At 46.2% G+C, this 14,001-nt stretch overlaps 1 protein-coding gene across 3 annotated transcripts in view; it reads left to right on the plus strand.

The window, feature by feature from the left end:
* Positions 1-14,001, plus strand: part of NDUFS1 (NADH:ubiquinone oxidoreductase core subunit S1) — a 490,208-nt gene that overhangs the window by 164,042 nt on the left and 312,165 nt on the right. For all 3 annotated transcript variants that reach the window (XM_069225983.1, XM_069225982.1, XM_069225981.1), the window contains 2 exons: positions 11,480-11,665; positions 11,990-12,124. In XM_069225983.1, the coding sequence (XP_069082084.1) occupies positions 11,480-11,665; positions 11,990-12,124 (321 nt within the window). The remainder of the gene's footprint in view (positions 1-11,479; positions 11,666-11,989; positions 12,125-14,001) is intronic.

Consider the following 14,001-nt stretch of genomic DNA (forward strand, 5'->3'; position numbering starts at 1 on the left):
CACAGACCCACCTTGTGCCCTTCAGAGCAGGCTTCACCTGGCCTCGGGCCTACCTCCCCAAAGCATAGAAGAACGTGAAACCGTGATGGAAAGAACAACATTTTGGTTGTGCCCTCAGTGCCATGCCAAGTTTCCACACTCCGATCATCACCAGGTGTGTAATAAGTGCTGATCGTTTCGATCCAAGAAGACCCTTCGGGACCGACGAGCTTCCAGGCTGGGAATGGTGCACTCATCCCAGGAGCTGACCCCGTATATTGTCAGGGACGATCATTGGCAGGAGGAGACTTTCTCTATTCAGGTCTCAGACTCTGACCTTCAGTCCGATATCGAGAGCCAGAGCATCACTTCGGCACAGCCCGTGAGTACCAAATCCCCTCTTCCCTCCACAAAGACTTTCAACAAAGCCCCAAAAGACGTCTCCGAACAACCACTTCTCTCAGGCCATCATCATTCACTGAAAGTTGCTTCGGCCGCCCCGCCTTCTGGCTTGGCTCTGAAAGCTAGCAAGACTTTGGCTGTGTTTTCCATCTCAACCTTTTTTAGTTCAGTCTGAATGACGACAACTAAACCTTCAGTACTGATGACTTAGGCACCGAGGGGGAGTAGCACATCCATTGTTCGGCACCAAAAAAGGTCAGTTGCCTCAAAGCTTTGGCACCGAAAAGCCACACCACTGCTTGTTTGGAACGGATGGAGTCTACCTAAACCTCCAGCACTCCCATTGAAATCATCCTTGCAACCATGGATGTTAAAAAGCACTAGCTTCATATAGAAAGCATAACAAGATGCATTGTGGCTCCTCCATCCGCAACCTTGAAGAGGAGACTTACTTTCCAGGAGTCCTTAGACACCTCACCTCCTCCTAAGAAGCCTCACAAGGATAAAGCTGCCACCCTTACAGCCACACCTCCCACTCTTCCTCCTCCTCCTCCACCATCTTCATCACCCCCACTTCCTATCTCTCCTCGGCCTCTCTCTTCTCATTCTGCTGCCTCTTCTTCTGCAGAAGACTACACTCCACAGGGTTCACCTTTGTATGTTGGGGGACTTAGGGGACATACCGCAGGACCCAGACCCCTGGGACTCTTACGATACGGATCCTCTTATCTCTACTGATCCAGATCTTTACCCTGCACGCCCCTATCTTCAGAGGATACCACTCGATATCAGCAGATCATTGCCAGAGCAGCTGCCTGTCACAGTGTCTAGCTTCACAGGGATCCTATAGAGCAGGATTTTCTGTCCGGCACCCTCACATCAACACACAGAGACATCCAGTACCTCCCTATGCTGCCAGGGATGCTTCACCATGCTGAAGACCTCTTCAAGGAGCCTGTCCGCTCAAGAATAATTACACCTAGGGTGGACAAGAAATATAAGCTGGCACCCTTTGATCCAATTTTCATCCGGTCTCTGGTCCCACAGAATTCCATTGTAACTACCACCACCAGAAAGAGTGCTAACAGTACTGGAGACTCTTCCCCTCCGGACAAAGAAAGTAAAAAAAATTGAAGCAGCATGCAAGATGGTAGCTGCGCAAACGGCCAATCATTGGCGTATTGCCAGTTCGCAGACCATACTTTCATGCTACGACCGGGCTCACTTGGATAATAAGGAGAAACTCCTCCAATATCTCCCAGATGAGCTTCATAAATGTGCACAGCAAATTGTTTCCGCAGGTCAAACAAATGCTAACAATTCAGTCAGGTGTGCATTAGATGCAGCAGACACAGCCGCATGATGGGTAAACACCAGTGTCCTGCTCAGAAGGCATGCATAACTCAGATGCTGCGGATTTAAGCCAAAGGTAAAGCAAGCTGTACTTAATATGCCTTTTGATAAGGAGCACATCTTTGATCCTCAAGTTGAATCCACCCTGGACAAACTATAAAAAAGAAAACCAACACCGCAAAGGCTCTGAGAGTTCTACAGTCCCAAGCACACAGGGTTTTTTCCTCACCCATTGTACAGGGGTGCTTACAAGTCATCAGAAACATCTGGCCAATCTGCCTCACAACATCGACAAGCCTCATCCTCCTATTCCAAAGGCTCTTTTAGAGGAAAATACAGAGGAAACCATTCTAGAGGGAGGGGAAAACCACCACCACCCGTGGCTCACCGTTGTCCGCTAAACACTGACTACCTCCAACTCCCCACTTCTAATTACACTCTGGTAGGTGACCTCCTCCAACTTTATCACACTCAATGGACACACATGGGACCTTTGAGCCCGCTCCAGTATCCAACGTTGTTATTGTCTGGAGCTAACGTCATTACCTCCAAACATTCCACCGCTGTGACACACACTTTCAACAGACTACCTTGCTCTCCTGAGGGAAGAGGTCCAATCTTTACTTCTGAAATGGGCCAGTTCCTGTTCAATACCAAGGAACAGGTACTTACTCATTCCCAGAAGAGACAGGACTTTAACACCCATTCTGGATCTCAGACCTTTAAACAAGTACATCATGTATGCTCTTCAACGTCTTCAACAAGGTGACTTCATGACAGCCCTCGACTTGAAGGACGCCTACTTTCATATTCACTCTGCGCACCACAAATGCCTACAATTTGTGGTTGCTGGACAACATTATCAAATCAAGTTTCTCCCTTTTGGGGTCACAACAGCAGCCAGAGTGTTCACCAAGTGTCTAACTGTGGTCACAGCACATCTCAGAAGACAAAGGATACATGAGTTCCCTTATATAGACGACTGGCTCATCAAAGCCAGTACCTTACACCAATGTCAGTCTGACAGTCAAACAACAGTAAACCTTCTCCACAAGTTAGGGTTTATGGTCAAATCCTCAAACCACACATAGAACCTCTTCAAGTTCAATCATCCCCAGGGGACATTCTCAACGCAGAATTAGGGTTATCGTACTCCAATTCAACTTCAAGCATACAAACTCTCAGTTTCAGGAGAATCACACTTACACAGTCAGGACAGTTATGTGCCTCTTAGGTATGATGGCATCCTGTATTGCCATTGTTCCTCATGCCAGGCTACTCATGTGTCCTCTACAGCAATGTGTCTATCGCCAGTGGCTTCAATTACGGGGTCACCTTAAAGATCTGGTGGTGTTAGACCGCACAGCTTACCTCTCTCTGCTATGGTGGAATTACACCAACCAATTAAAAGGGTATTTTTTCAAGACCCTGTTCCTCAAATGATTCTGAACTCGGATTCAACTCTGACAGGTTAGGGTGCACACCTTCAGAACTTCGCAGTGCAAGGGTAGGGGACTCCAGCCACCAGTCCATGCACATCAACATTCTGGTGCTACAGGCAGTGTTTCTAGCCCTGAAAGCTTTTCTTCCTCACCTACTTCACAAGACTGTCCCAGTCCGTACAGACAACATGACAGCAATGTATTATCTGCAAAAACTGGGTGGGGGCCTCGATCACTCCAGCTGTCTCAACTTGCATGAGCAATATGGAAATTGGCTCACCATCACCACATTCATCTACTGGCAGAGTATCTCCCAGGAACTGACAACGATTTTACAGACCTGCTCAGCAGGGTGCATCAACAAGTACACAAATGAAAACTCCACCCAATAGTCCTCCAAAAGTACTTCCAAAAGTGGGGAACCCCTCAGATAGACCTGCTTTCCACTGCAAAATGCCCAAGCTTTGCCTCCAGGTACCCACACTCTCTCACCAGGGGCAATGCCCTATAGATCAACTGGTCAGGGAAATTTGCTCACCCTTTTCTGCCTCTCTCCCTCATGCCATTTCTGGTGTGCAAACTCAGACAAACTTCTCTCAAATTGATTCTTGTTACTTCCCACTGGGCTCGCCAACCATGGTTCACTACACTACTAGAACTCTCCCTCGTACCTCACAAGATGCTCCCCAACAGGCTGAAATCTTCTTAGACTATACCTTGGTCAGATCAGACATCCAGACCCCAAATCACTCAACCTTGCGATATGGCTCTTGAAGTCATAGAGTTTGGTTACCTACAATTACCTTCCGAAAGTATAGACGTTTTAAAACAGGCTTGTAGACCGACTACTAGGGCCTGTTACGTGGCACAATTGAACCATTATGTCTGCTACTGTCAGTCCGAACAAATTGATCCCTTAATACTGTCTCTACGAGAAGTCATTTGCTATTTGCTTCACCTGCAAAAAGTAAACCTGGCTTACATATCAATCAGATTACACCTCGCAGTCTTGTCTGTGTATTTACAAAACCGACAGCATACTTGTTAGAAATGGGGTCTTTGGTTGGCAGTCGTTAACCCCTGTCCAAGCACGGACCCTCACTCTAGTCAGGGTAAAAGAGAATCACCCTCCGCTAACCCCTGCTTACCCCCTTGGCAGCTTGGCACGAGCAGTAGGCTTAACTTCAGAGTGCTAGGTGTTAAAGTATTTGTACCAACACACAGAGTAACTTACTGAAAACACTACAAAATGACACAACACAGGTTTAGAAAAATAGAAAAATGTATCTTAACAAAACCAGGACAAAACAACAAAATTCCACAATACACAAGCCATCACAAAAAATGCAAAGAGTCTTCATGTAATTTTAAACACACACTAACGCGGTTAGCGTGGAAATGTACCTTGGGTGCGTCACAAATAACCCTGCATGGGCGAGTGTGCGTCAAAAAGGGCTTGAGATGCGTCAATTTCACTCACTCACAAGACCTTGCGTCGTTTCTCCTTTAGTTGGGTCGGCGTGCGTCATTTCTTCTCTCCGCAGGAGAGCGATGCGTCAATCCGGTCAGCACTCTCGGGTCCGGGCAGGCCTTCCGTCATTTTTACACGCCCAGCAGTGTTTGCGTCGGTAATCCAGCCTCACGATGATCCGAAAACCACCCAGTGCGGGTTGCGATCTCACCAGGCTCCGCCAGCAATGCTGTGCGTCGTTTCTCCAGCCCCGGGCGTCTATCGTCCTGTTGCGTTGCAGGTGAGCGTCGATTTTCAGCTGCGAAGCTGGCGGCGTGTCGATTTTTCAGCCGCAGATCAGAGTTGCGCCGATCGTTTCCACGCACGGCGGTCAGGCGTGGATTTCACACTATTGGGCTTCCAGCTTCTCTTCTCAGGTTCCCAGGAACTGGATGGGCACCACTTGGCAGAGTAGGAGTCTCTCCAGAGACTCCGGGTGCTGGCAGAGAGAAGTTTTTGCTGTCCCTGAGGCTTCAAACAACAGGAGGCAAGCTCTAAAGCAAGCCCTTGAAGAGTTCTTCACAAGAAGGAAGACAAGGTCCAGTCTTTGTCCTCTAGCACAGGCAGAAGCAGCAACTGCAGGAGGGCTCCACAAAGCACAGTCGCAGGCAGGGCAGCTCTTTTTCCTCAGCTATTCAGCTCTCCTCCAGGCGGAGGTTCCTCTTGGTTTCCAGAAGTGTTCTAAAGTCTGTAGTTTTGGGTGCCCTTCTTATACCCATTTTGCCCTTTGAAGTAGGCCTACTTCAAAGCAAAGTCTCTCTTGTTTGTGAAATCCTGCCTTGCCCAGGCCAGGCCCCAGACACACACCAGAGGGTTGGAGACTGCATTGTGTGAGGGCAGGCACAGCCCTTTCAGGTGTAAGTGACCACTCCTCCCCTCCCTCCTAGCACAGATGGCTCATAAGGAAATGCAGACTACACCCCAGCTCCCTTTGTGTCACTGTCTAGTGAGAGGTGCGGCCAGCCCAACTGTCAAACTGACTCAGACAGGGAATCCACAAACAGGCAGAGTCACAGAAATGGTTTAAGCAAGAAAATGCTCACTTTCTAAAAAGTGCCAATTTCAAACACACAATCTCAAAATCAACTTTACTGAAAGATGTATTTTTAAATTGTGAGCTCAGAGACAACAAACTCCACATATCTATCCGCTCCCAAAGGGCATCTACTTTTCAATCATATTTAAAGGTTGCCTTCATGTTAACCTATGAGAGGGACAGGCCTTGCAACAGTGAAAAACAAATTTAGCAGCATTTCACTGTCAGGACATATAAAACACATTACTATATGTCCTACCTTAACCATAAACTGCACCCTACCCTTTGGGCTACCTAGAGCCTACCTTAGGGGTGCCTTACATGTAAGAAAAGGGAAGGTTTAGGCCTGGCAGGTGGGTACACTTACCAAGCTGAATTTACAGTTTAAAATTGCACACACAGACACTGCAGTGGTAGGTCTGAGACATGATTACAGAGCTACTTATGTGGGTGGCACAACCAGTGCTGCAGGCCCACTAGTAGCATTTGATTTACAGGCCCCTTGGCACCTCTAGTGCACTGTACTAGGGACTTATCAGTAAATCAAATATGCCAATCAATGATGAACCAATTACATAAAATTTCTGTATAGGAGCACTTGCACTTTAGCACTAGTTAGCAGTGGTAAAGTACCCAGAGTAACAAAAACAGCAAAAACAGAGTCCAGCACACATCAACAACCTGTAAAACAGAGGCAAAAAGTTAAGGGAGACCACGCCAAGGATGAAAAGTCTAACAATACTTTACTGTCTAAATTTCCAGTTATTAAAGCCTTTATGGAAGGCCTTAAAAGAGTATTCTCACCCAGGCTGACCCCCGTACCATCCTGGAATCTTAATATTGTGCTCACTCAGCTCATGGGCCCTCCTTTTGAGCCACTTCACTCCTGTCCAATTTAGTTCCTTTCTTGGAAAGTGGCTTTTTTAGTCGCTATTACATCAATTAGATGTGTTAGTGAGCTCCAAGACTTAAAAGAACCCTTCTTTCAAGTACGCAAAGACAAGGTAGTCCTTCCTACAAACCCAAGATTTCTACCAAAGGTGGTCTCACAGTTCCACCTTAGGCAAACCATTGAGATATGGGTTTTCTTTCCACAATCTGACTCAGTGGCAGAAAGAGTGCTCCACACCTTAGATGTTACAAGAGCGCTCGTGTATTACATTGACAGAACTAAGGAATTTAGGAACAGCTTTTTGTGGCCTTTTCAGTACCAAATAAAGGCAATGCTATTTCAAAGAATAGCATAGCTAAGTGGATTCTAAAATGTATAGAGATCGCTTATGCTAAGGCAAAAAGACAATTGCCACTTACTCCTAGAGCTCATTTCACTAGGAACAAAGGTGCTAATATGGCATTTTTTAGGAAACATCCCTTGCGCTGATGTTTGCAAAGCATACACATCATACATTCACAAAGCACTATGTTGTAGATGTACAAGAGTATCAGCAAGCTAATGTAGGTCAAGCTGTCCTAAGAACACTTTTTCAAACAACTGCAACTCCCACAGGCTATCCACCAACTAGGAGGGACTGTGTATCTACATTCGCACATGCCATTGAGCGGAAAATGGTACTGACCCAGTAGACATCTGTTTGTGGCATGTAGTGCTGTAGATTCACATGCTCCCTCCCCCCCCCCGGAAGCCTGTAGCCATTCCAGTTAGTTTATACTTGTATCTAGTTGTACATAGGTACACTTGCATGAACATCCTCTTTTCTATACCTCTCCTATGCTCTATCTCTCACCCGACTGCGAGAAAACAGTCTAACAAAGGACTTGATGCCCATGCGCAGTATCACTGACCAGAAAGAGCAACTCCATCCCGTGACTTGAAAATGCTTCTCAAATTAAAAACAAGTTGCAGCACTCCGAACCCAGCACTAGATGGCAAGATTATACAAAGCATGTGAATCTACAGCACTGTAAAGAAATGGCTCCCTGTTGCAGTTTCCCCCCACTTTTTGCCTGATACTGATGCTGACTTGACTGAGAAGTGTGCTGGGACCCTGCTAACCAGGCCCCAGCACCAGTGTTCTTTCACCTAAAATGTACCATTGTCTCCACAATTGGCACAACCCTGGCACCCAGGTAAGTCCCTTGTAACTGGTACCCCTGGTACCAAGGGCCCTGATGCCAGGGAAGGTCTCTAAGGGCTGCAGCATGTCTTATGCCACCCTAGGGACCCCTCACTCAGCACAGACACACTGCTTGCCAGCTTGTGTGTGCTGGTGGGGAGAAAATGACTAAGTCGACATGGCACTCCCCTCAGGGTGCCATGCCAACCTCACACTGCCTATGGCATAGGTAAGTCACCCCTCTAACAGGCCTTACAGCCGTAAGGCAGGGTGCACTATACCACAGGTGAGGGCATAGGTGCATGAGCACTATGCCCCTACAGTGTCTAAGCAAAACCTTAGACATTGTAAGTGCAGGGTAGCCATAAGAGTATATGGGCTGGGAGTCTGTCAAAAACGAACTCCACAGCTCCATAATGGCTACACTGAATACTGGGAAGTTTAGTATCAAACTTCTCAGAATAATAAACCCACACTGATGCCAGTGTTGGATTTATAAAAAAATGTACACAGAGGGCATCTTAGAGATGCCCCCTGTATTTTACCCAATTGTTCAGTGCAGGACTGACTGGTCTGTGCCAGCCTGCTGCTGAGAGACGAGTTTCTGACCCCATGTGGTGAGGGCCTTTGTGCTCTCTGGGGACAGAAACAAAAGCCTGCTCTGGGTGGAGGTGCTTCACACCTCCCCCCTGCAGGAACTGTAACACCTAGCATTGAGCCTAAAAGGCTCAGGCTTCGTGTTACAATGCCCCAGGGCACTCCAGCTAGTGGAGATGCCCGCCCCCTGGACACTGCCGCCACTTTTGGCGGCAAGTCCAGGAGAGATAATGAGAAAAACAAGGAGGAGTCACTGGCCAGTCAGGACAGCCCCTAAGGTGTCCTGAGCTGAGGTGACTCTGACTTTTAGAAATCCTCCATCTTGCAGATGGAGGATTCCCCCAATAGGAATGTGCCCCCCTCCCCTCAGGGAGGAGGCATAAAGAGGGTGTACCCACCCTAAAGGACAGTAGCCATTGGCTACTGCCCTCCCAGACCTAAACACACCCCTAAATTCAGTATTTAGGGGCCTCCTGAACCAAGGAACTCAGATTCCTGCAACCTAAGAAGAAGAGGACTGCTAAGCTGAAAAACCCTGCAGAGAAGACAGAGACACCAACTGCTTTGGCCCCAGCTCTACCGGCCTGTCTCCCCCCCCCCCCCCCCCCCCCTCCCCCTTTCTGAAGAAACTGCTCCAGCGACGCTCTCCCCAGGGACCAGCAACCTCTGAATCCTCAGAGGACTGCCCTGCTCTAGAAGGACCAAGAAACTCCCGAGAACAGCGGCCCTGTTCACCAAAGACTGCAACTTTGCTTCCAAAGAAGCAACTTCAAGACAACTGCGTTTCCCGCCAGAAGCGTGAGTCTTGCAACTCTGCACCCGACGCCCCCGGCTCGACTTGTGGAGAAACAACACTTCAGGGAGGATTCCCTGGCGACTGCGAGACCGTGAGTAGTCAGAGTTGCCCCCCCTGAGCCCACACAGCGACGCCTGCAGAGGGAATCCCGAGGCTCCACCTGACCGTAACTGCCTGACTCCCAGATCCCGACGCCTGGAAAAGACTCTGCACCCGCAGCCCCCAGGACCTGAAAGATCGGAACTCCAGTGCAGGAGTGACCCCCAGGAGGCCCTCTCCCTTGCCCAGGTGGTGGCTACCCTGAGGACCCCCCCCCTTGCCTTCCTGCATCGCTGAAGAGACCCCTTGGTCTCCCATTGATTTCAAAGACCAACCCGACGCGTGTTTGCACACTGCACCCGGCCGCCCCCGTGCTGCTGAGGGTGTACTTTCTGTGCTAACTTGTGTCCCCCCCGGTGCCCTACAAAACCCCCTGGTCTGCCCTCCGAAGACGCAGGTACTTACCTGCTGGCAGACTGGAACCGGGGCACCCCCTTCTCCATTGAAGCCTATGCGTTTTGGGCACCACTTTGAACTCTGCACCTGACCGGCCCTGAGCTGCTTGTGTGGTAACTTTGGGGTTGCTCTGAACCCCCAACGGTGGGCTACCTTGGACCCAAACTTGAACCCCGTAGGTGGTTTACTTACCTACAAAAACTAACAAATACTTACCTCCCCCAGGAACTGTTGAAAATTGCACTGTCTAGTTTTAAAATACCTATATGTGATTTATTTGAAAAGTATATATGCTATTGTGATTATTCAAAGTTCCTAAAGTACTTACCTGCAATACCTTTCATTTGAAGTATTACATGTAAAATGTGAACCTTTGGTTCTTAAAATAAACTAAGAAAAGATATTTTTCTATACAAAACCTATTGGCCTGGAATTGTCTTTGAGTGTGTGTTCCTCATTTATTGCTTGTGTGTGTACAACAAATGCTTAACACTACTCCTTTGATAAGCCTACTGCTCGACCTCACTACCACAAAATAGAGCATTAGTATTATCTCTCTTTGCCACTATCTTACCTCTAAGAGGAACCCTTGGACTCTGTGCATACTATTCCTTACTTTGAAATAGTGCATACAGACCCAACTTCCTACAAGCATTACATGACACGAACAAATGTCCACTGGGTAAGTAACATTTTCCTTCCTACTATGCATGTGCAAAATGATTCTCAAATTCCAATCAAAGGTTTTTGCCTAAGGAGCTCTCTCCTTTCCACTTTTACCAATCCATTGAGTTGAGTTTTCTCCCAACAACCTGACTGTAGCTGAAAGAGCACTCCACACCCTTGATGTTAAAAGTGCTCTTATGTTTTATATTGACTGGACCAAACCCTTTTGTAAGACTCAACAGCTGTTTATAGCTTTTGCCCAACCTCATAAACGATGCACCATTTAAGAGACTGAGAATGCCAGGTATATTAAATACATCCATACCTGTTATGCTAAAGCCAAAAGAACCCTATCTTCCCAGACCACACTGCCCCCTGCAAGCATGTCACTACTATGCCTTTTCTGGGGAACGTATCCTTACCAGACATCTGTAAAGTTGCCACGTGGTCCATCCCACACACTTTTACAATGTTTTATTGTGTCAATATGTTACCAAGAGAGCAAGCTAGAGTTTGTCAAGCTGTTCTTAAGACTTTTTTTCAGACCTCTGCACCATCCACTGGCCAGCCACCTCTTAGGGAACTACTACATTTCAGTCTATGCACAGCATGTGTATCTACTGACACACATGCTACAAACAGAATATATTACTTACCCTGCATGCATCTGTTCGTTACATGTTGTGCTGTGCTCTTACCCTCCTCCCCGGGATCCAGTGTTTGATACAGAAATCTTCCTTTTAATAAATTATTTCTGCTTGCATTGTCACTTTTCTTTCCTGTACATACTACTATATATTTCGCCTCAACCATTAGGCAAAAAACAATCTTAACAATGGAGTCAGTGACCATGCACACCTACATCTAGTAGTCACTAAGACCTTGTGAAAAACAACTTGGAACGTCCGAGCCCAACACACGATGGCAAGAGTATGCATAGCATGGGAATCTACAGCACTACACTACATGTAATTAAAAGATGCTTACGTGGAAAGTAGGATTTTCCTTTTTTCTACAGTTCAAGAAAAAGTCAGCCTTGATTGAACATCAATTAGCCACCAAGCATTGTGCTGATGAATAGGACCCATTTAATGTAGGGTATTAATTGAATGATTTGGTATCTTCCAGGTTCGCCAGTGAAATTGCAGGTGTAGATGATCTGGGCACTACTGGCAGAGGGAATGAAATGGTGGTTGGCACTTATATTGAAAAAATGTTCACCTCTGAGCTTTCTGGCAATGTCATTGATATCTGCCCAGTGGGAGCACTGACATCCAAGCCTTACGCGTTCACTGCCCGTCCATGGGAAACAAGGTAGGCACTGCTTTTGAAGTTAACTGTTGGCTGCAAATACATAAGCAGCGATTTCTTCAAAATAGTCATGTTGTTTAATATCTATTATCGGTCTGGTATAATCTCCTTAATGTAGGAATTAATGTATAGCTGCTTTGAAATGTGTATTTTTTAAAAACATTTAGTGATGCTCCATTCCAATTATCTTCTTATTCTCCTCAACTAATTTGAAATGCCCATCTGCAAATGTAATAAAAACTGAGCACGGTTAATTTGATGTAAGGGTGTTGCACAATTTGTGTAATCTGTTCAGAACTATCAATATGTGCTCTTTCTATCAACTAGGAAGACCGAGTCTATTGATGTCCTAGATGCTGTGGGCAGTAACATAGTGGTTACTACGAGAACAGGAGAGGTGATGAGAATTTTGCCAAAGATGAATGAAGATATCAATGAAGAATGGATCTCTGATAAAACCAGGTATGAAGCAACTTTCCCTAATACGGTTTGATTTTTGCAGTTTTCTTCATGCTGAGTAAACGTCTCCTCCTATAATGTACTCTGTAACCTCGTACCCCGTGGCCACACAGTCTGCAGTAGGATTGGTGACTTCTGGTTTTTAGATGGTCATTTCATTGGACCAACGGTATTTTAGTGACCGCAAAAGGCTCCATTTTCAGTGCCTTTTGTGGAGGTCTTGTTTAAGCAGGTCAGTAAAGAGAACAACCCAATTTCCTTCATTTGTTACTCAGGTGTGCTTGTTCCGATTTTTTTTTTTTCCTCAGTTTTCAATAAACATACATCGGTAGTGGCAGTTTCATTATATTGATAAGATTCTGCAGTCAGTTAACCCCTTAGCTGCTGGGCCTTCCCCCCCCCCCCCCCAGTGCTGAGCCCTTTTTTGGCTATTTGGGGTAGTTCGCGCTTAGGGCTTCATAACTTTTTGTCCACATAAGCTAACCACGCCAAATTTGCGTCCTTTTTTTCCAACATCCTAGGGATTCTAATGGTACCCAGAGTTTGTGGTCTCCCCTGGAGGAGACCAAGAAAATAGCCAAAATACAGTGAAAATTTAGTTTTTTCCCAAAAAATGGGAAAAAAGGGCTGCCGAAGAAGGCTTGTGGTTTTTTCCCTGAAAATGCCATCAACAAAGGGTTTCTGGTGCTGAAATCACTATCTTCCCACCTTTCAGGAACGGGCAGACTTGAATCAGAAAACCACATTTTTCAACACAAATTTGGCATTTTACTGGGACATATCCCATTTTTACTATATTTGGTGCTTTCAGCCTCCTTCCAGTTAGTGACAGGAATGGGTGTGAAACCAATGTTGGATCCCGGAATGCTAAACATTTCTGAAAACTAGACAAAATTCTGAATTCAGCAAGGGGCCATTTGTGTAGATCCTACAAGGTTTTCCTACAGAAAATAACAGCTGAAATAAAAAATATTGAAATTGAGCTGAAAACAACAGCCATTTTTCTTTATGTTTTACTCTGTAACTTTTTCCTGCGATGTCAGATTTCTGAAAGCAATATACCGTTTTGTCTGCTGGACTCTTCTGGTTGCGGAGATATAAAGGGCTTGGAGGTTCATCAAGAACCCTAGGTACCCAGAGCCAATAAATGAGCTGCACCCTGCAGTTGGTTTTCATTCTATACTGGGTATACAGCAATTCATTTGCTGAAATATGAAGAGTGAAAAAGAGGTATCAAGAAAACCTTTGCATTTCCAAAATGGGATCAAGATAAGGTTTTGAGGAGCAGTGGTTATTTGCACATCGCTGAATTCCGAGGTGCCCATACATGCATGTGAATTGCAGGGCATTTCTCAAATAGACGTCTTTTTTACACACTCTCTTATATTTGGAAGGAAAAAATGTAGAGAAAGATAAGGGGCAATAACACTTGTTTTGCTATTCTATGTACCACCAAGTCTCCCGATAAAAATGATACCTCACTTGTGTGGGTAGGCCTAGTGCCCGCGACAGGAAATGCCCCAAAACACAACATGGACACATCCTATTTTTTTTATAGAAAACACAGCTGTTTTTTCCAAAGTGCCTACCTGTAGATTTTGGCCTCTAGCTCAGCCGGCACATAGGGAAACCTACCAAACCTGTGCCTTTTTGAAAACTAGAGACCTAGGGAAATCCAAGATGGGGTGACTCGTGGGGCTCTGACCAGGTTATGTTACCCAGAATCCTTTGCAAACCCCAAAAAGTGGCTAAAAAAACAAGTTTTCCTAACATTTCGGTGACAGAAAGTTCTGGAATCTGAGAGGAGCCTCAAATTTCCTTCCACCCAGCGTTCCCCCAAGTCTCCCGATAAAAATGATACCTCACTTGTGTGGGTAGGC

The sequence above is a fragment of the Pleurodeles waltl genome, chromosome 3_1 (assembly GCF_031143425.1).
Source record: "Pleurodeles waltl isolate 20211129_DDA chromosome 3_1, aPleWal1.hap1.20221129, whole genome shotgun sequence".
Lineage (NCBI taxonomy): Eukaryota > Metazoa > Chordata > Amphibia > Caudata > Salamandridae > Pleurodeles > Pleurodeles waltl.